The sequence below is a fragment of the Balaenoptera acutorostrata genome, chromosome 4, assembly GCF_949987535.1.
Source record: "Balaenoptera acutorostrata chromosome 4, mBalAcu1.1, whole genome shotgun sequence".
NCBI classification, from domain to species: Eukaryota; Metazoa; Chordata; class Mammalia; order Artiodactyla; family Balaenopteridae; genus Balaenoptera; species Balaenoptera acutorostrata.
In genome coordinates, this window is record NC_080067.1 from 123,091,756 (window position 1) to 123,112,412 (window position 20,657).

Here is a 20,657-nt window from a genome sequence, read left to right on the forward strand (position 1 = left end):
AATAAAACCTCAATATCTCTCTATAAGTTAAGCCAATTCACTTTGGAATACCTTAGTAGTAAAATAAATGCATACATGTATTTTAAAAAGTACTAGTTACTATTACGATCCACATATAACTTTCAGTGACCATATCTTCTTTAGATATTTTAATCCTTTCTATAAGAAATAATTCAGGCTTTAACATGATATAATCTGTATAACTATGTAACAAGCAATTCATGGTTCACATATCTTGACAAGGATAAAAGCACTGGGGCCAATCAGCATCCTCTAATATTGCTTCCAGTGTTCTTGGTCACATTTTTATCTGATTTCAAATCTCAGGCTCACGATAATATTCTGATAAATATAACTTTTGTTATTTCTCAAACACTTCCCTCTGTCCATCCAAAAGACTGAATGCTTTATGTTCCTAAAGCTCATTAATTATGATCACAATATTTATCTAAAGTTCTATTTCATACACATAAATTAGCCTTTCCTTGGATATTAGAATATGTTAAAACCAATTTTTATAACCACAGTCTAGCCTTTGTGTGTCTTTAAATGAGCTATAACCGTGAACTGAAAATGAACTATATTAATGGCATCACTCTTACAGCTCTCAAAGTTGAAGAAAAGAGTCCAAGCTTAGGTTCTGACACACTTCATTTTAACAGCATGCATCAGCCTCAGGTGAGCATAGTAAATCCTACCCACATAGCAAGTATGTATGTGTGTACTCCTCTTTCCATTTTCTCTTTTCTTTTCCTTACCTCTCCCTAGGAAGCCAATGAACAAAATATTACACACTTTTAAAATATATACAGTGGTACAAAGATAAATGATCTATCTTGTCCAAAAAGGAGGTACCTAAATAAAGAAACTTATCAATTCTCAATGTAAAATTAAATCCTGGACTGACAGGTTGCTCAGATAACACTCAGAAAAGAACAATATGACTCAACCTGTAAGGAACAGACCAAAAACACTCCATAAGATGAAGTGTATCTAGAGGAGACCATATCTCCATCTGAAATGCTTGCTATGGGATATGTTAATTGACAATTCCATCTAGGAAATATTTTTCTTCCTCTCTCACCTGTTCCCCCACCCATCTTGCACTCGACTCTATAAACAGCAGTTATCCCCCATTATAAAACAGTTGACGGTTAAAACAATGAGCCAACGAAGAAAGTACAATATTCTGTAACTGACATTTACTGCACTGGCCTTGGACTTCTAATCTTTACCAGACAGGCACACAAATCAATCCATCAGCTCATAAAGGTGTGCTTTTTTAACCTCTAAAACAGATGGGATTGGCCAGAAGTGTCTGGCATGTCAAACTGCTAATCACTGCTGCCCTTTGCACAAAATAACCCTCTTAAGTTGAGGCATGGTTGCAGGGGAACCGACATTAGTCTGTGGGAAACCCATTTAACTGTCACACACTCCTGCCACTCCTGCTCTCCCTTAATTAAGCCTAATGCCTTATGCTTTGACCTTTTGTTCTAGCCTATTAACCCTATCTAGTACAAGTTCAATTATGTTAAACTAAAAACTTTGCTGTAAAATATTAAATGCCAAGCTCAAAAAATCATGAGGGACATCCTCACAGCCCTTAGTTCTATGCACCCTGTTACTCCACGCATGTGACAGTAAAACCTCACTTTTGAAGTGATACTGATTCTGATAGAGTCTAGAAGAACCAAATGATCATTCTGGTTCACCCCCTTATTTTACAAACTGAGGCCAGAAAACATTAAATGACTCACCCATTTCACAGCTTCAGTTGAACCACGCTGAAACCTATCTGATCCTTCTAGCTCTGATCCTTTATTCTCCATTGTGTCTCTGATTTATAGTCAAACCACCCAGGAGTGTATTAAGGATACTAGTATTTTCAACACATTATTACTTTTCACCACCCACTAAAATTCACTACACAAATAGGCCTAAAGCAAAACAAATGAGCACGTCAACAGAGTTTTGAGGTAATATTTCCTTTCCTCCCCACACCAAAACTTTCTATCCGCTCACTACTTTTCTTCTTTTTAAAAGGAACAATGGCCATCTGAGAACTGCTAAATTCTGCAACACTCCCAAGGCAATAGGTGCAAGTACAAATTTTTTTCTTCACTGATGCTTCATTTAAGTATTCAATAGAACAAATGACTGAAGCTACAGAAAGCAACAACAACTCGCTACTTATCCTCAAATGGAAAAAGCTGGTTATCTTTAAAAATATCTTTTTTACACCTATACGTAAACTGATTGCTGTTCAACATTTACCAGAATCCCAAAAAATAAAATCAAAAAAGTTTAAATTCCACTGTAAAATAAAATCAAACATAGTCCAAACTAACATGCTATCATCACAGGGGAATTTTAGTTTAAGTGCTATTCCTCTTTCCATTTACTTCATACAACTAGAAAAAACTGTTTCACCACTCTCACTATGACACATGAAAACAAACATTAATAACATCAAACGGGGCTTCCCTGGTGGCGCAGTGGTTGAGAATCTGCCTGCCAATGCAGGGGACACGGGTTCGAGCCCTGGTCTGGGAAGATCCCACATGCCGCGGAGCAACTGGGCCCGTGAGCCACAACTACTGAGCCTGCGCGTCTGGAGCCTGTGCTCCGCAACAAGAGAGGCCGCGATAGTGAGAGGCCTGCGCACCGTGATGAAGAGTGGCCCCCGCTTGCCGCAACTAGAGAAAGCCCTCGCACAGAAACGAAGACCCAACACAGCCATAAATAAATAAAATTAAAAAAAAAAAAGAACCGTGTGCTCTGACATATCTCAAAATGGTTCCTTTTAAAATAACATCAAACAAAATTTGGATTTCTACCTGTGACTCATGTGAGGAAATGCATATTAATTTCAGATTTTTTAAAGATTTAAAGTCAGATTTTAATTTTATCCTTTTATTGACTGCCCAAAGACCCATGTTTATCTATTTTCAGTATCAACCAATACTGTTATTTTTGCCTTTAGCCACCTGGAACCTTACAGGTTAAGATGCCATTAAGTGGAACATATAACAATTTTCAAAAGAAACAGTGATGAACAACTTCAATGACAGAATTTACTACTTTTTAAGGGGTAAAAGTAGAATGTGTACAAAAGTAAAACTCAAAGTGAATGTGCTTATGTTATTAGAATGGTACTTTCTTGGCATCATCAGAAGGAATATACACAAGAATTTATAATATGTAGCATACGCAGGTGGATGAGCAGTCAAAGGGAAAACAAACACTGACAGCAAGAACAACTAGCAGCAAACTAATGATTCAGAGTCTCGGTCACCTTTTTTTACTGCAAACGATATTAATTTTTTTTCACACACACACACACACACACACACACACACACACACACATATATACACATTCTTTTTTATATTCTTTTCCATTATGGTTTATCCCGGGACATTGAATATAGTTCCCTATGCCATACAGTAGGACCTTGTTGTCCATGATATTAATGTTAGTTTAAATGAGATATCATGCCTTAATTACAAGAGTCAGCTCGTAAAAATAGAAATTAAGTTTGGGTCTCAGACACTAAGGAATTTAACAGTGGGAAAGTTATACTAGTGCATAGAATCCACATACTCTACAACATACTGACTGAAACTAAGGAACAACTGAAAGGAAAGAGCAGTTCAGCACTGATGCAAACACAAAGTAGAATATACCACATTAATAGTAAATGTGCTAATTTTTCTACTATTCTACTTTGGACAGTAGTCCATTAGCCTGTATATCTTCTTTTACTATGATTTATATGATTCACTGCTATTTACTTGTGAATAGAAACATACATGAGCCCTGAGAGGTGTTTTTTCTGTTTACAAAAAGCATCTACTTCCAAGCATGCATAAAGTTTAGTAAAAACTATTGTCTTCACAAGCAAGAAACTGGGTTAAAGTCATTTTAAGAGCATTTGTTAAATCTCAGTGCTGTATATTTATGTCCCAGATAATCTACTCATTTTCTTTAGCATTTGAGAATTAATTGCTGGTCTATAAATTTCTGAGCTCCATTTTAAAATAATTTTCTTTTCCAACTTAGCATTATTAATCAAGTTGAACGTGATAATGTTCTAACAGTCAGAAAATTCACCTCTAGTGAAGAGCAAATCCTAATTTTAAAAAATAACAGAAGGGCTTCATATACTACTTAAGGTCTATAATTTACTAGGTTTTGAATCATCAAGTCCTTCCTGATACCTTCTAACTTTTAAGATTACTGAACGTCAAAATTAATGCTAAACATGAGATTCTGAGATGCTTCCAGTGTCCCAAGCAGTCAAATTCAATGCAATTAAATGTGCTGAGCTGGTGGATCCTTATGACTACTGCAAGTGAGGCCAAGGAAATTGCCCATAAGGCTCTAGAAATATTGTTTCATTTCTTTAAAAAAAATTAAATGTTGCCCCCCCAATTTCACTGAACATGCATTCTAATATGTTATAAATTGTGTATTTTTGAAGAAACTTAGTATTACAGAACAATGTCTAATGCCAAATAATTATAATGTCACCAACAGTTAGTTTCACTTTTTCCTTCATAATATATATGCCTGGAAAGAAGATGATAAATTTCAAGGAAGAAATATTATTTCTTATAGAAGTTCTAATTTAAATAGACCAAAGAAAAACTGTAGAACAGCAGCTATTATGCATAAGTTAGTCATGATATTTAGCAGTTTTTAATGTATAAATACATAGAGGCCCCATTCCTAACCCCCAAAAAAGCCAGATTTCACCAATAGTTGGGATTGGTACAGTTCAATTCAACAAATGTTTTAACAACCTTCTATATGCCAGGCACCTACAGCACCAACAATACACTGATGAATAAGCTCCTATTCATGGAACTTACCCTGTATTGAGGAGGACAGACATTAAACAAGTGTGAGACTATCCCAATCAGGGGTACAAGGAATTGTGAGAGACAAATCTGATCTTGTTAGAGGCTTGGAGACTGTACTGAGCACCTACACTCTCTCGTCCACTGTCCCGTGAGTGAGAATATTCCTTTCCAATTTGCTTCACCAAGGTGAGGAACGTGGTCAGTCTGTGGCCCACATCAACGGCTACCATTAGGTTTCTTCTCTCTTGCTCTCTTTCTAGAGGGGTGGACCTCGGTGCACTTGGTTCAGGGCACTGATCACCCCTGGTCTACACAGTGCCCTCGCATCTGATATGCTACCTTTTCAAAGGAGAATACGGAGTGGGGCCCATAACCTCTGTATTCTGTTCCCAATTGAACCAACAGACCCAACCACCTCCACTAATGGTTTTAGAATATTACTCTTCTGTAGTAAGCACAGCTCGCCTGTGATTGTTCTGACCACACTAGTCCACTAAAGTTAACCTGACTCTGTTAATCGACAAATAAAAGTTCCCCTACTGAATTTTAAATAGAACTCAAAAATGTCTATAACAGGTAGAAACAAAGCTAATGCACGAACAGATGCGCACCTGTACTGTAAAGCTTCTCTTCTTAAATTCTCACCCTAGAAAATACATCCCAAGTTCTAGAATATCAAATGAATCACAAGACTGTCCTGAAGACCATATTTTAATAGCATGAGACGGAAACAGGCTACAAAAAACAAGGATGATATGGCTGGCCCTGCTCACTCCAATCCTTCAGACCCAGTTCTGATTATCAGAGGTCCTCCCTTGGGCTTAGCTTAGACTTAGTATACTGCTGGATCCATCACCAAAGGTTATTAACTATTCCTTAACACCTGGTACAGAAAGCCCCTCTTTCTGAGATTGCTTTAGTAAAAACAAACAAACAAGAGTGTGAAATACATCAAGACTTGATTTCTCACCCTGGGTTCAGCCAGTTGCCAGCTGTTGGTTTTAAATTCTTAGGCGCCCAGTGTCCTCCTCTGCAAGATGCAGACAAAAAATGTTTTGGAAATTTTAAATTAACAACAATGTCAAAAATGTTGGAAGATGAGTAATCATTTACCCTACTGTGTCACATGGATACCTTCCATGTGTCACATGGAAGAGAACAAGTGAGAAATTAAGAGAACAAAAGGGAAAACAGGGAAAAAAGGAAACAAAAATAGAGGAGGATCAAGAGAAAAGAAAAAGGTGTGTAAGTGAAATAGTAGCACTTATCTCTATTTGATTTACAGTCCACACCAACTACCTGTCCTATGTGCTTTTCTGTTAAGCAACATGCTTCTATACACCGACTTGCTTGAAAATGAGGAAGTAGGACAAGGTACCTCTAGAACAAGTGCACTTAAACCCAGAAATTCCATAGCTTCTATCAAATTTCCTTCCAACCTGATACCTAAGGATGCTATGAAAGTACTTCAGTTTGTGAAAGCCCAAGCAAAAGGAAAAAAAAAAAAAAAAAAAACCAGAAGAAAACATAACGTTGATTCAGGTCAGTCAAGGATCACCAAGACAGGTAAGAGGTAGCATTTTACTAACAAAGTAAACAGTGCACTGCTTTGAGTTCTACCTCAATAATACCAAACATCCAGATATTGGGAAAGAACCAGGTGGTGAATAAAAACCTTCCATCTTCAATCCTTGGCCTCATGCAGATTCAGTCTATTTCAATTAACTTTTTAAAAAGGCATGGATGTGTTAGGGAAATAATATAAATACATATCTGAACTCCAGAAAAATTTTTTTACCCAGATTGTTCACTTACACAGTTTCTCTCTTATTTGGCCAGATACAATATAGTTTCTTAATAAAAGATCATAGTAAAATGTTCCTTTGTAGCTTTTATAAAAACCCTTTTGTTTATCCAACATTTACTTGGCATTTCAAAATCCAAAGCACACTAAAAAATATTATGTATATGAGCATTATTACTCATCCTTGTGTCTCCAATACGGTTTCAATTTGACTACCTTTTAGTGTAGAGGGAACCACTCAGCTTGAGTTTTTTGGTTCAAAGTTCCATAAATTTTAAATGAGGAAAGTAAAAAGAGGTGGAGAGATTTATAACTCCATTTCTCACGGCTCCAACAATAAAAGAACATGCCTGACGTGTACTTCAAAATACATGATGTGCTTCAAGCCTCCCTAACTCAAAAACTTCTTTCCTGACCGTGGTCTACTCCCAAAATGAAGCCAAATACTCATCTCTTGATTTCTGCATCCTTCTGATAAATTCACAAATGCATTGTCAATTTCCTCTTCATATTACAGAGACTAGTTCATTAGCATAGCACAGTCTTTAAAATAAAATTACTGGGGGTGAACATAGGACAATAAAAATAAAAATCATGTTAAGAACCATAACAGTCAAGAGATTTAACTTTTCAACCAGGAAAAGCTATGGCTCTGCATTTGCTACAACTGCTCCTTGAAGTGCACAAACATAATTAGCCTGGGGAACACTTGGATTAAGACCATGACAAGCTCTTTTAATGAATTATATCAAGAAACATAGTTGCTTTCTCTGCCTCAAAGAACACTGTAGCAATTCTGAGGTCCACTTCACAGGAGCTAAGAGCCCGCACAGCTGCCCTTGGTGACTACATCTTCCTTATGCAAGTGCAGGAGCAGGACATCAGCTCTCTGAGAACTCACAGCAACTGCGGCAGAAACATTTCTTGGAAACAGGGTGCCTTCCCAGTGGGACTGATCTTTGAGAAGCCAGGCTGGGTGAATGCTGCTTGAGTCCTGAGGCTCTCAGGCTGGGAGCAGGGATTTTTTAAAAAATGATTTTCTAAAAATCAGAGAAAGACTGGTTTTCTCTTCAAAAGATGGCATATTCTCATGGAAAAGCAAATTTTATCAATGAAATTAGCTGTGTGACCTCAGGCAAGTTACTCAGGCATCTCTCAGATTAGGTCTCTGTATCTGTAAAGTAGAGAAAATGATACCTGTACGTCACAGGGGAACTGTAAAGCAGCCAGCACCATGCCTGGCACAAAGCAGGTATCCCCAAATCCTCTTCCACCTACTCCTCCCCGCAGTAAAAAAGGAAAAGGCAAAAGACAGGTAACTAAATAACCTTTTTATATTTCAAGTTTTGACCCATCATCTCTACTCCTTTCAAAACCGTAACCTTGAAATCTTTACTGCTTACTGTCAACAGCATATATTGATATACAGTCAGAATTTCAGAATTTAGAAATGAAATCTAACCTCCCTGTTCTACAGATTCTACACATGTTGCCCAGAGACATAAAAGGCCTTTCCTTTCATCAGTATCATACACTGATTTAGCAGCAGAACCTAAGCTAGAAAAATATGTGTGGAATAACAAAACAGAAACACTTTTTAAAAATATGCTTTTCAAAAGTCAGACCTGAGCCTATATGACCCATTGTGTAAATATTCCCTTTAGGGGAAAAACTGCAAGTGTGATTAGTTTCATTTTGAGCGTGTTCCTTATATCCCATTTGTGAGTGTTTCACATGTTTTCAAATACTTTTTCTTGCCGTTCTCCACCTTCTTCTGTCCTCCTTCCTTCCCTTAATTTGTTTCTTTTCCAGGGTATAAATCTACCACTCTACTGTAGATGACTATAAATTCATAAATTCGGGAATCAAAAAAAAATTCTTAAAAAGTATGCTTTTTAAAAACCAGTTATAATCCCTTAAACGTTTCGTATCTCTCTATTTCTAGGTAAATTCCTCAAGACAGAAGTCTCTTTTAAACTTCTAATCCTCAGACTTTGACTGTGTTCTGCTATATGTCAGGCTCTCTTAACCACATTATATCATTAAATCTCCAAAATTATAGTAATATTCTAATTCCAAGATTGCTTATAAACATAATTTCCTTTCTTACTATTGCAATGCTAAATTATCATCTTTTTTTAACGCAGTAACATATTTAACATGTTCACATGTTATGTACAGTACAGGCAAATTCAACAATTGAAAGCACACAACTACAAGAAGCTAGCTTAGCCGCTACGTGGCTTAGCTTTTCTCTTACCTAAAGCTAATCACCTTACTTTTACCTAGTACCCTCACATAGCTAGTAAAGAAGGTAAAAGTAAAATAATCAAAGCAGACTGCAAAAAAAAAAAAAACCCCACAAGTTCCAAACTCCTTAGTTCCTGAGCTATCCTCAGTCCATCAGCAAATTACAGATCTGAAAACAAGGAGTAGCCCTATCATTTAACAAGAGACTGAAAAATGACTTTCTTAATTAAAAGTCGAAGGGTAAGAGACTCCTTTCCACCAAAGCTCTGAATAAACACCAACATCAGGTCAATCAGAGCTGTCCTGGTCCCAGTGGTATCTTAAGCTGATGACTCAAATTCCCAGCGAGCTTCTAGTTTAATATTTCTTGAAACTCTTGGCTTAGTCACACAGTGACCTGGAATTTAAGGCAAATAAGGATCTCTTCCTCCCATCCTTAAAGATATTTTTGCTGAATGACACAAAGTTAAAGAGGCAAGATGGGTTTAGAGCTTTTTAGAGTTTTTACTCCCTGAGGTGTACCAAGTTAAAAAATTGGGGACAGTGAACCATGCTAGCTTTGAATTTCAAACACAACTATTAACGCTGTCAGAGAAGCAAGTCCATTCCCAAGTTTTAACAAAATGCCTTTTTTTTTAACCCCAGCACTGTTTATTGAAAGAGGAAGGAAAGAAGAATGAAAGGGAGGGAGGGAGGGAGGGAGGTGAGGAGGGAGGGAGGGAGGGAGGTGGGGAGGGAGGGAGGGAGGTGGGGAGGATGGATGGATGTCACAAGCACCTTCCTAGACAAAGTTTCAACATATTCTGGAGTTCTTCTTGAATTTGTTTCAATCAAAAAACATATAAATTATAATTTCTTTAACAGGTAATTATCCATACATTATCTTCAATAACTATCTTAAAATGTGGTTTAGCTTTAAAAAAAATCTTAGTACTACTAAGTAAATACAGTGGAGTCCTTTTTTCCATAACTTCAAAGAGTAATTTTTTTCTACATTTCTGAGTTGCCAGTCTTCTAAATTCTTCAAATCCGCTTGTCATTATATTACTCCTAGAGTTCTAGGCTAAATGTTATCTCTAGCTTGGTTCAAGGTGCTAATTTTAACAAAATCCTAATAACAATGGTAAAATGTATCATCTTTACTTTTTCCTCATTCTTGTTCTCAATGTTTTATGAATTTAAGAAAAATTATGTTTCAGGTGTAATGATATCCTGAAATGCTATGTTTTATTTGTAGTATTTGCAAGATAGTGTAGGGATCAATTTGAATTTTAAGGTTCATAATGCAGAGTATGTAATATAACAGTGACAACAATTAGTATATCATCCTACTTATCTCAATACCTATACTTATTATGAAAAATTAAAATTACTCTTCATACCTGTAGCAAAACAAAAGGAAATTTCTATTCTAAATAAACTCTAATTTTTAGAATCCTAAATATTCAGTTTGAACATTAAATTTCAAGGACCAAAAAACAACAGATGGGCAACTGTATTACAGTTTGCAAAAAAACCCTGCTAAGATTTCAGAGGTCTCTTTGGTCCCAATTTTCCCCCTACCCTTGAATCACAAGATAATGTGCTTAAAGAAAGCATTCTTTCTGGGGTTATTTACATGAAGTTACCTTTATCAGAAATCTTATGAAAGAGTTCTCCAGTTCACCACCCAAACCTCAGCACTCTGTTTTCCATGTTCAATAAGACTCTTGGAAAACACCACATCTCAAAAGAATAAAGAAAAGGTGGTCTATTTTTAGTTCATTTCCTTCCAAATAAACTATTACTCCCTAACTCCTGGTTCCATGCTGGTACCCAATTTTGACCTTCCAGTTTAGATATATTTAAGAGACAGTCAAAAACAGTGTACACATGCACAAGTGGGGAACCTGTCATTTCTCCCCCTCAAACCACCACTATTTTTATAATATTGATGACCTCATAAAAGGAACTCCATTACCATCAGCAAACATGTTCCTGCTTCAGCACCAGATGCAACCAGGATATGGAAACAAGATCTCTCTCCTCCATTTACTTTTTATTCATTCCAACCTCTGGATATAACCCTCAGTTCCATTCCATTGGCCTGCTTCACCATCTGACACGCTTGATTTTTACCTTCTCAAGTCTTAGTGACCATCCTGGTGTCATATTTCCCTCATTGTTGTGTTAATCTAAATATTACAGAATGAGTTTGCTCATTTTCCCCCAAGACAGTCCCCTCAAAAAACTGCAACTTAAGGAAATGCATCTTGAACAATTTAATTCTCAGATTCAAACTCATTATCTTGAAAGCCCTCCACCCCTCCCCACCCCATATTCTGTTCAGAGTGTTTCTCTGACTTTTCAATAGTAATCAAAAGTTGCTTTTCATAAAAATATTTCTCTAGTTGGAAGACGGGTACAAAGGGTTTTGTTAGAACAGTAAATGCTTTTTTCCCTAGTCTTCATCCATGTTAACAGTAAATCACTACGAAACTAACCAAAACAAAACCCACCCTCACTGTGTGTAGCCACGTGAAGGGGCATATGGAAAAAGCTCAAGAGTAAAGAACCTTCATCCCAGCACAGCCAAGAAGGGAAGCTACAAATGAAGGCAGTTTTCATGGAAGAAAACATCCACAGATGTAGAAGCTACTTATTTTAGAAAAGGGGACAAGAGAGCAAGAGAGCAATAAGGAGAGAGAGAGGTGGGGTATAGACAGACAAACTGGAATGCCTCTTCTCTGTTCACCTACACTTTAAAACCTGACTGTATCCGGCAATCTAAAGTTTGAAAAGCAAAACTAAACCTATCACAATTTAAAGTGAACAATTTTCTCCTGATAAAAATTAGCTGTTTTGAACTTATTTGGGGCAGAATTATTTTTTTAACCTGATACACAAAGCTATCATTGCTTTTTCAGAACAACACTTCAAAATGACCTTTTAAGTTTCTTACGATCGTAAAATTTTAAAACTAAAAACCGAATCCCTTTAACATCACATATCCTAAGCCACTCTGATGTAAAATTACTTCTATGCCACTGTCTTCTAGTACTGGTTTCCAATGGAATCTGTACAATTAATAATAACCTTCTTCCTTCTCATCTTTCTAGGAAGCCAAGAATGACATATCTCCTTATCTCCCTATTTGTGCCATTAGATTGACATATTTTGCCTCACCTGTCACCTTCCATAAAACTCTGCTTTCAGATATGAGTTAATTCATTTTTAGTTGTCCTCAATGTTCTAAAATAGTGATGTTTGACAGAATTAATACAGTGCTCCAGTTCTCTCTGTTCAACTGGTATTTAATTAAAGATCTTGGAGGCATCTTTGTCTCCAGTTACACCGCTTAAAGAAGGAATGTTACTTCCTACCTGGACAATGTGCTAAACCACATGGCAACAGAGCTGCCTTCCTAAGGTCTCCCATTTAACAGTTGCTCTACTGTGTATAAACTACTAGCAAGACAGATTACCACTTTATTTCATGTTGATTTTACTTTTCACATCTCTGAACCACAACTCTACTATAGCCTACATTCTCTCTTACCTTTAAAGTTGCCAGCATTTCTGGACTTGTGATGTTCCCTTATATTTTTATTTGATCATTGCTTTTGTTTTACCTGGACCTCAAAAAGTCCTAATGGTATTTAATTTGTAAGATTTCTTGAATCTCTGGTAACCATGCAGAGAATCTTTAAGCAATGAGAGCTACCTGGAGCACATCAGAAAATTTCTTGTTTTAGACTCTTTTGAATTCATATCTTTTGGTGAATAGCCCACTCAACTTAATATGTCATAATTTTCAATTGTAAAGGTAGCATGGATAATTTAAATTGGCACTTGCTATTTATTACACAAATAACTGTTCTCTTAGAATGCGTTTTGAAAGCTAGCGTTTCTCAATAATTCTTTGGCTATATCGGAACCACAAGAGACATGTCAATTTAAGCAAACTTCAGGAGCAATAAACTAACAAACAAGACTCTAGGTGGTGGTATAGGTTATTATTTTATCATGATGTTTTGCTCTTAAAAAACTGCAAGAGTCAGAGGAGCCTTTAGCCTCTTTTACAGACACCTTTTTACTGCAACCTTACAATATTGTAGCGTGTTAAATTAGTAAAAGTTTCGAGACACATTCAGGAAGTGGGTCCAGACATTAAAACTGGTTTTCAACTACCTCAAAGGCACTGTAGAGAGCGCACTGGAGTAAAACCAACAATGAGTAGTCCTCTTTTTTGTTTGTTTTTAATACGTATTTTCCTCATGCTCCTAGGGCACTTTCAGGGCTAAGTATGCAAAGAGGTCTTTCCCCACCAGAGTGTATGAAACAGGCTAAAGTAACAATCCTACAGCCTGCAGGATAGGGGCTGCTCCATTGACTGAATCTTCTTTGTCTCTAGGAACTAATTCCAGGCAGAAAAAAGTTAGCACTGGTGATGAAGCCACTACTCTCTGAACCAGCTAAACTCAAACCACATTACCAAACTGCTGGGCAAAACCAGAGCAACTTACTTAGAAGTTGAAAAACACTTCAAAATACTCCAGGCAGCAACCCACACTTAGATGCCAGGCAGATGAAGCAGCATTTGTTTAAAAAGTCCACTTATTTCAGTGTCTCTTCAACAAGGGTGCCGAACTAGTGATTAAACACTGAATAATCACATCAGGAAGATGCCACCCACTTGCTAAAACCATGATTCACTAACAAGCAGGTTCAATGCAATTCATAACTTTGAAGAATGAATTACCAAAGCTCTTTGCTTCACAAATACCACTCTCCCCCCACCCCCCCCCAAATGTAAACAGCAATCATCATCTATAAACGGACAACCATTTTTACTTTGGACACCTATGGATGGTCTCTCTTCCTCTGGAAACAGTTTTTCCCGCACAATCTCACATTTAATCATTTACATTACCGGAGACAAACTCCAACTCAGTTCCACCAACTGAGTGAAAAATCCTTGTGGCTAAGAAGGTCTTAATTCTTTTCCAAAATAAAAATGCTCTATTAAAAAAATTTAAAAAGCAAAACTACTTATCATTCTGTTCTTCTACTATCTTCAAAACCCAACTGCAATCCCTAACGAGATAGAAGGTAGAAACTCCTGTAATGCTTCAGAGATCAACATGTGTCACAGACTCCCAGCTTGTTCGCCTCTAAGACACAGTTGATTCCTTTGTTCCTTCAGACTGAACACCAACTCTTGATTAAAATTTGTAAACTACTTTGGAAAGGATATGACGGTTTGTAGAATATTTCCAGGGAAACCCTTCATAAAACAACAACATGCACTAGTAGTAGAAGAGGACACACATATAAGAGTGAAAAACAAGCCTCCCGAAGCCTCCCAGGACCTGCACGGAGCTCACCCTAGATGTGAGCCCGGTTTCTGGCTCAGGGGTAAAGTGATGGTTGAGGCCTCGGGTCGAAGGGGCCTCTCCCTCGGGAGGGGAAGGACAAGTACCGACGGGCTGGGCTGGACCCGGGGGTCCTAAGGGGGTCGGAAGCGCGGTCTCTTTTCCTACCCACTTTCCCCGGCCCGGGATCCGCGAGCACAGAGCAGGGAGGCACCCGGGTGAGAGGCGGGGAGCTGCGCCCGGCGCCGCCCAGGACGCCCCGGGCAGCAGGAGCAGCGCGGCGAGAAGCGCCCGGGGCTCGGGGCCGAGGGGGAAGCCGAGCGGGGCGCGACCCCGACCCGCGCCGCCCCCCCCCCGCCCCGGCCCGGCTCAGGGGCCACCCGGAGGCCGCCCCCCGGCCCAGGACTGGCACGGACGCGCCAGTGAGCCCGGGGCCAACTCCACAACTTGGCGGCCCCGCTGCCCGGGCCCCCCGAGTTCCCGGGGAGATTCGGACCCAGCAAGAGAGGCGGAATTTCCCCGGAAACCACCCCCCGCCATCTCGCCCCGCCGCCGAGCCCACCCCGCCGTCTGCGTCCGCTCCCGCCACCCGCAGCGCCGGCCCCGCCGCCCCGACGCCCCCGAGGCCCTACCGGCCAACGCCAACGCCGCCGCGGGCCGCGATCCCGGCCGTTTCCGGCGGCGCGGGCGGCCGCTCCTCCGAGCCCCCCAGCCGCGGCCGCCACTCACCCGAGGCCGCCGCGGCTCCGAGCCCGGGGCTCCGGCAGGCTCACTCCGCGAAGGCGCCCCGCCGCCCCGTCCTCCCTCGGCGCCCCAGCGAGCTCTTGCCTCCGACCGGCAGCACTGCCGAGCGCAGCGGCGGACGCGAGGCCACGGGCGGGCGTGCGGGCGCGCGGGCGGGCGTGGGGCCGGGTCGTCCCTCCGCCTCGGCCGCCGCCTCCTCCTCCGCCGCCGCCGCCGCCTCCCGAGTTCGGGGCTCTGCTGCAATGTCTGCGAGGCTGACTTTGAGCGCCTCGCTCGCCGCCCGCCCGCAGCCGCGCTCCTCCCTCCGCCGCTGAGTCCGCCGCGGCCCAGTCCCTCCCCTCGCCGCTCCACGCCATTCAGCTCTTCAGCCAAGTTTCTTAACCCTTTTTTCCCCTTCTTTCCCATTGTCACCGGGGCGGGAGGAAGGCTCCCGGGTCCCGGAGGCTCGCGGGAGCTGAGGTGCCCCCTCGGTTGGCTGGTTTTCCTTCTCGCCCGCCCTCCGGCCGGCCGGGCGGGGACTGCGGGGCCCCGAGGCGGCGGGAGGACCGCGGCGGCGGGGAGAGGTGGGTGCTCCACGCGCCCGCGCCGTCCCCCGCGGCTCCCGGCTCTGTCCAGCCGCCGCCACGGCCGAAGGCGCCCGGACAGCTCCTCCCGGGGCCCCGGGGGGACCGATCTCGAGACACAGGCCAAAGGCTCGTGTTGGGGGCACAGCCTGGGGGCCGGGACTCCCCGGGTCCCTTCCTGGGTGCCGGCGCCCTAGGCGTCCCCCTCCTCCCATTTCGCCCCACGACACGCGTCCCCTTGGCTCCCTCTCGCCCACTCCCAACTTCCACCACCTTGTAATCTGTGTGTCTTGCTTTGATCTTGGGGGGCACGGGCACTAACTGCGGGTCACTTTGACCCCACGCCCAGCACGTAGGAGGCAGCCAGGGATAAATGCGGAGTGAGTCCGAGAGGAAAACTGGGAAGGAGACCTGAGGAGCGCCCCATTCAGCTCCTCGGACGGCGGAGGACCCGGGAGCAGGGTTTATCTTCAGCTGCTTTGTCACTGCGAAGTCTCCAGCGGAGTCAGTTCTCGAATCTACACCATCCCCGGGAAGAATCTGACCCTACAAGACGAGGCAGAAGGCACCGGGCTGCCACTTCTCGGGCAGCTCTCCGCGGTTCAGGCTCCGAGTAAGAAATAACAATTACATCACGAGGCCGGGGCGGCAGCGCCGAGGAGCCTCCCGGTTTCCTGCAGCCTGATCTCGCTGAACCCGCCTCTAAACTGGGGGGCATACGGATTGGTGAAGAGAGAAAGTGGAGGGAGGAGAGAGTCATCCGAAACCATCATTTCCCCCTTCTCCCTGTATTTGCTGTTTTAAAATCTTGTCCTCAACGCTCCCCAAACATCTAACTAGAACTATTAACACCCCCTCAACACCTCCGCAGATGTCAGGTTTCTTTTTGACTCTAGCATCTAGCATTTAGTAACTCGCCATGAAAAGAAAAAAAAAAAAAAAATTACCAGGGGAAATGAGGACCGTTGCTGAAATTGTTTTTGCTTGCTACGAAAACGCTAAAGTACAGCTTAGCCTCACTGTGAACTCCGAAATGGCATGCCTGTGTTCAAACACTTATTACACAAAACAAGTGAGTGGATGAGACACTCCATTCTTACGTGTAGGTTTTCAGACCCTTAAGAATTCGATAGCATTTGAAAATAGAGTTGCTAGTGCACTTAAAAAAATAAAAAAGAAAAAAGAACTATCCAAGTCGTAAAAAGTATTCTATGCCTGTTATGTAATGGCTGTGTTGTGCGTGTAAAATGTCATTTAACCTTTAAAAATATGAATGAGAGTTTGGGGTTACCTTCACAATCTTAAAAGAGAAAGCAATTTTTCAAATTAATGCTTAATAATCCAGCCCCTAGCACAGTGCTGGGCACATGGTAGGAAGATTTTGCTTCATGGTGATAGTGCATTTTAGAACAATTATTTTACATCACCCTAGTGATTCAACTGTGCAGTCTGTTGCCGTCTTATATAGTTTAAACCTCATATGATAGCTTATTATTTGTATGTAGCACCGTTTTAAATGTTTCAGGCAACTTAGTAAAGTCAGCTATTCTGTAGCGCAACATATACCCAGGATTGATGCAAAGCAACTGTTCCAGTTAAGTGATGGTCAGCATAATTGGAGCGTGGCCCTTTAAGGAGTCAAATTTCTTTTCTTTAAAATCGTTTTTAACTGTTGTTAAAGATTTTCTGAAATGTATTATAAATATTTCTGTCTTCTTAAGCAGTTTGTTTGGCTTTTTCTGGAGAATTCAGGGTTAATTTTATTTAAAGTATTCATTCTAGTAGGTGTTAGTGGACTTAACAAGTACATCAAGTTCCTGTTCTCTATCAGGCTTCTTCCTAGGTGTTAGGGATGCTCCCAGGAGGTGTATAAGCCATAAATCGCTGCCCTGAAGGACTCCAGGATACTATGACTGATTATCTCTGCCTTTTGTAGTTTCTCTCTCTCCCCCTTCCCTAACTGACAATCTGTTGACTTTTCTCTCTGCCAGCGAGCCTGTCTCCAACCTTCTCCTCCTCTTCTGATTGGCAGCTTCTAGTCTGGTGCAGACTGAGAATCCAGATAGCCTCACTTGTCACAATTCAGTCTAAAGTAAAACTAAATAGGTCCCGTGTAAGGAACTGATGTGCTTACCAAGGAGAAAGGCACATGAACTTTAGTGCATAGACTTTGTGACAGATATTTGGACTACTCAAATGTTGCTTTGAAAAGCATTCTTTTTGCTTCTTAAGTGGGTTTTAGATCACTGTGGTTGGTAGATAAACAAACTCCAAGTAAGTAAGATTACACAATTAATACAACAAGCCGAATACTGGTCCTGCCCCTTTTAGCACTAGTGTTAAAAAGTCTACTGCAGTATGTTAGATGACTTAATAAAGCTGCTCACCTCATTATTCATCTGTCTTCTCAACCCCACAGAAATCCAGTCATTGAAATCCTGAACTCTTTTTGATAGTACATTAGTGTTAAGTAAATTGCACACCTTTCATGGGATTCATTTTTACTTAATCATTCTAATTGTGTTGGGGCTATTTTGTTGTTCTTTGTTTTTAAAAAATCAGTACCTCAGTTTCCTGGCTAAGAGAGTCATTGCAAGGATACTGAGGCATATATGTAATATAAGAATACCTATTCAGTAATTGTATTTTGAAGATAACTCTCATTTTAACTGATTGTAATGTGAAAAAGATGCCCTTGAGCTTTTATACTTAAACACAAAATTATTTTTATGAACTCAGGTTCCTATGGGATCAGATACGTATAGTTCAGGCTCAATATGTTTATCCATCACAAAGAAGTAGTCTGGGAGAGGCATGCTTATGATGTACTCCCTGAATCTCTCTCGTTATAGCATTTTTCACACCAGTTGGTGACTGGGTGTTTACTTATCTATATCCCATTCTAAATGCAGGCACTCTGGGCACAGGGTCTGTATCCCTCTGGTTCACATACGGACACCTCTACCACCTATCCCTGTGCACAGCAAACAATATCCAGTAGATATTGGGCAAGATACTGTCATGAGTCCCGAGGACAGTCTTTGTTTCTACTTGGGGTACAGGTGTGGGGTAAGGGAGCTCAGAGAAAATTTTACAGAGAAAAGAATGCTTCAGCTGCCTATTAAAAGGTTAGAATTTACCAAGTAGCCAAGTGGGAAACAGGTTCTCAGGAGAGGGAAAAGACTGTTTAACAGTGGTGAGGTGTGAAGAAAACAAAAATGTACATTGAGAAGTATTGAACTCACCTTATACACTATGAACTAGTGACTAATGCCCTATGGCAGCTGACAGAAATATATACAGATGGAATTCCAGTGTAGTTACGCTGCTGTAGTCCCTCAGCCTCTAGAGAAGCGCTGTCCAATAAAAATATAAAGCAAGCCACAAATGTGAGCTACAGATGTGCTTTTAAATTTTCTAGTAGCCGCATTTTAGAAATACAAAGAAGCAGGTAAAATTAATTTTAGTAATATATTAACTCAATATATCAAAAATATTATTTCAGGGCTTCCCTGGTGGCGCAGTGGTTGAGAATCTGCCTGCTAATGCAGGGGACACGGGTTCGAGCCCTGGCCTGGGAAGATCCCACATGCCGCAGAGCGGCTGGGCCCGTGAGCCACAACTGCTGAGCCTGCGCGTCTGGAGCCTGTGCTCCGCAACGAGAGAGGCCCGCGCATCGCGATGAAGAGTGGCCCCCGCTTGCCACAACTGGAGAAAGCCCTCGCACAGAAACGAAGACCCAACACAGCCAAAATCAATCAATCAATCAATCAATCAAACATACGCATCTGATTCAAGATCCTCATTAAAAAAAAAAAAAAAAAAAAATATATTATTTCAATGTATACACAACATATTCAATAAATATTTTACATTCTTTCATTCACACTAAGTTTTTAAAATCCAGTGTGGTTTTTACACTCCTAGGACATCACCTTCAAGGACTTAGAAGCCATGTGTAGCTAGTGGCTACTGTATGGGGCAATGCAGCTCTAGAGGCCAAATGAAATCTTTAATAGTACAGTTAAAGGAAATTTTCTTAAGATGAAAATCTGAATCTTATGAAGTCTATGATCTTGTGTTGATTACTGGTGTTTAGCTCTGCTATGTTTGTTATAAAGACCACTTTCTTCTGTCTAGGCTTTTGTGCCAATTAGAGAATCAGCGAAGTTTACATTTTATGTACTGTCTCCGTTAACCATACTGTGGTTACAATTACTTTTATTTCTATTAACTCTGGTGGTGGACTGTAAATGTAAACTGGCTGTACAGCATTAAAAAACACTATAAATTTGGGATTGAACAAACTTTTTAAAAAAAGTCTTCCTTAGATCACAGAACTACTTCTATGCTAGTTACTGTCAAGCATCTTCCTGGCTATAGAAGCCCAGGGTTTTGCTCTCCAATTCTTCCATGCCCACTTACTTAGGGAGTATAAAATCCACCCTAGCCTTTGTTTGAGGGAGTCACCTGTCTGAAGCTGCAGCAGTAAGCATGTGCTATAGCGCCCTGAGTACCGAGAAAGGTCTGAATAGCTAAGAGGAAGATGTTCAGACACCCTGTCTGCAGGTTACTGTGCAATCTCCCCCAATGAGATTGGAGCCCTTTTACTTTCGGTGGAGCATGAGTGCCAAGGACTGGCAAAACCAGGGCACTCAATTTATTCACTAAAATGAATCCTGAAAACCAATCTTAAAAACAAAAAACAAAAACAACCCGAAAATGTTTGCATAGAAGCATCTGAAAGTGTGCAAGGAAAAGGCAGATAGCATAATGAAAGGCAAATGTGGACGATGCCTTCTCATTCCCCAAAAAAGAAAATGTCTAGTATAGTTAAGGTGTCCAAAAAGCCAAGAAATCCCAATGAAGCTAAGGAAAACCTGTCAGTTTTGATGATATGTCAGCTTAATATGTCTGTGTAAATATTACATGGAATCCTCTCCTTTTATGTAGAAATGGGTCGTGTAGATCTCATTAAGCAGACTGTCATAAATGACTACAACATTTCAGGATTTCACAAACATACATCTGTATAATAAATCAATTGGGTAAAACACGATCCTATTAAATTTTAG

At 40.8% G+C, this 20,657-nt stretch overlaps 2 protein-coding genes across 18 annotated transcripts in view; one reads left to right on the top strand and one right to left on the bottom strand.

Annotated features, from left to right (window-relative positions):
* Positions 1-16,277, bottom strand: part of NRIP1 (nuclear receptor interacting protein 1) — a 258,629-nt gene extending 242,352 nt beyond the window's left edge. For 13 of the 17 annotated variants that reach the window (XR_009008158.1, XR_009008156.1, XR_009008157.1 and 10 more), the window contains exon 1: positions 15,005-15,255. The gene's annotated coding sequence lies outside the window, so the exon portion shown is untranslated. Of the gene's footprint in view, positions 1-15,004; positions 15,256-15,855 lie in introns of those variants that run through there. The other 4 variants (XM_057545464.1, XM_057545458.1, XM_007164122.2 and 1 more) reach the window with 1 other exon arrangement.
* Positions 574-15,333, top strand: LOC130708075 (basic salivary proline-rich protein 1-like). Its single transcript, XM_057544942.1, has 2 exons — positions 574-678; positions 14,350-15,333. The coding sequence occupies exons 1-2, from the start codon at positions 574-576 to the stop codon at positions 15,331-15,333; spliced, it is 1,089 nt and encodes a 362-aa protein (XP_057400925.1).
* Positions 16,278-20,657: the final 4,380 nt, after the last annotated feature.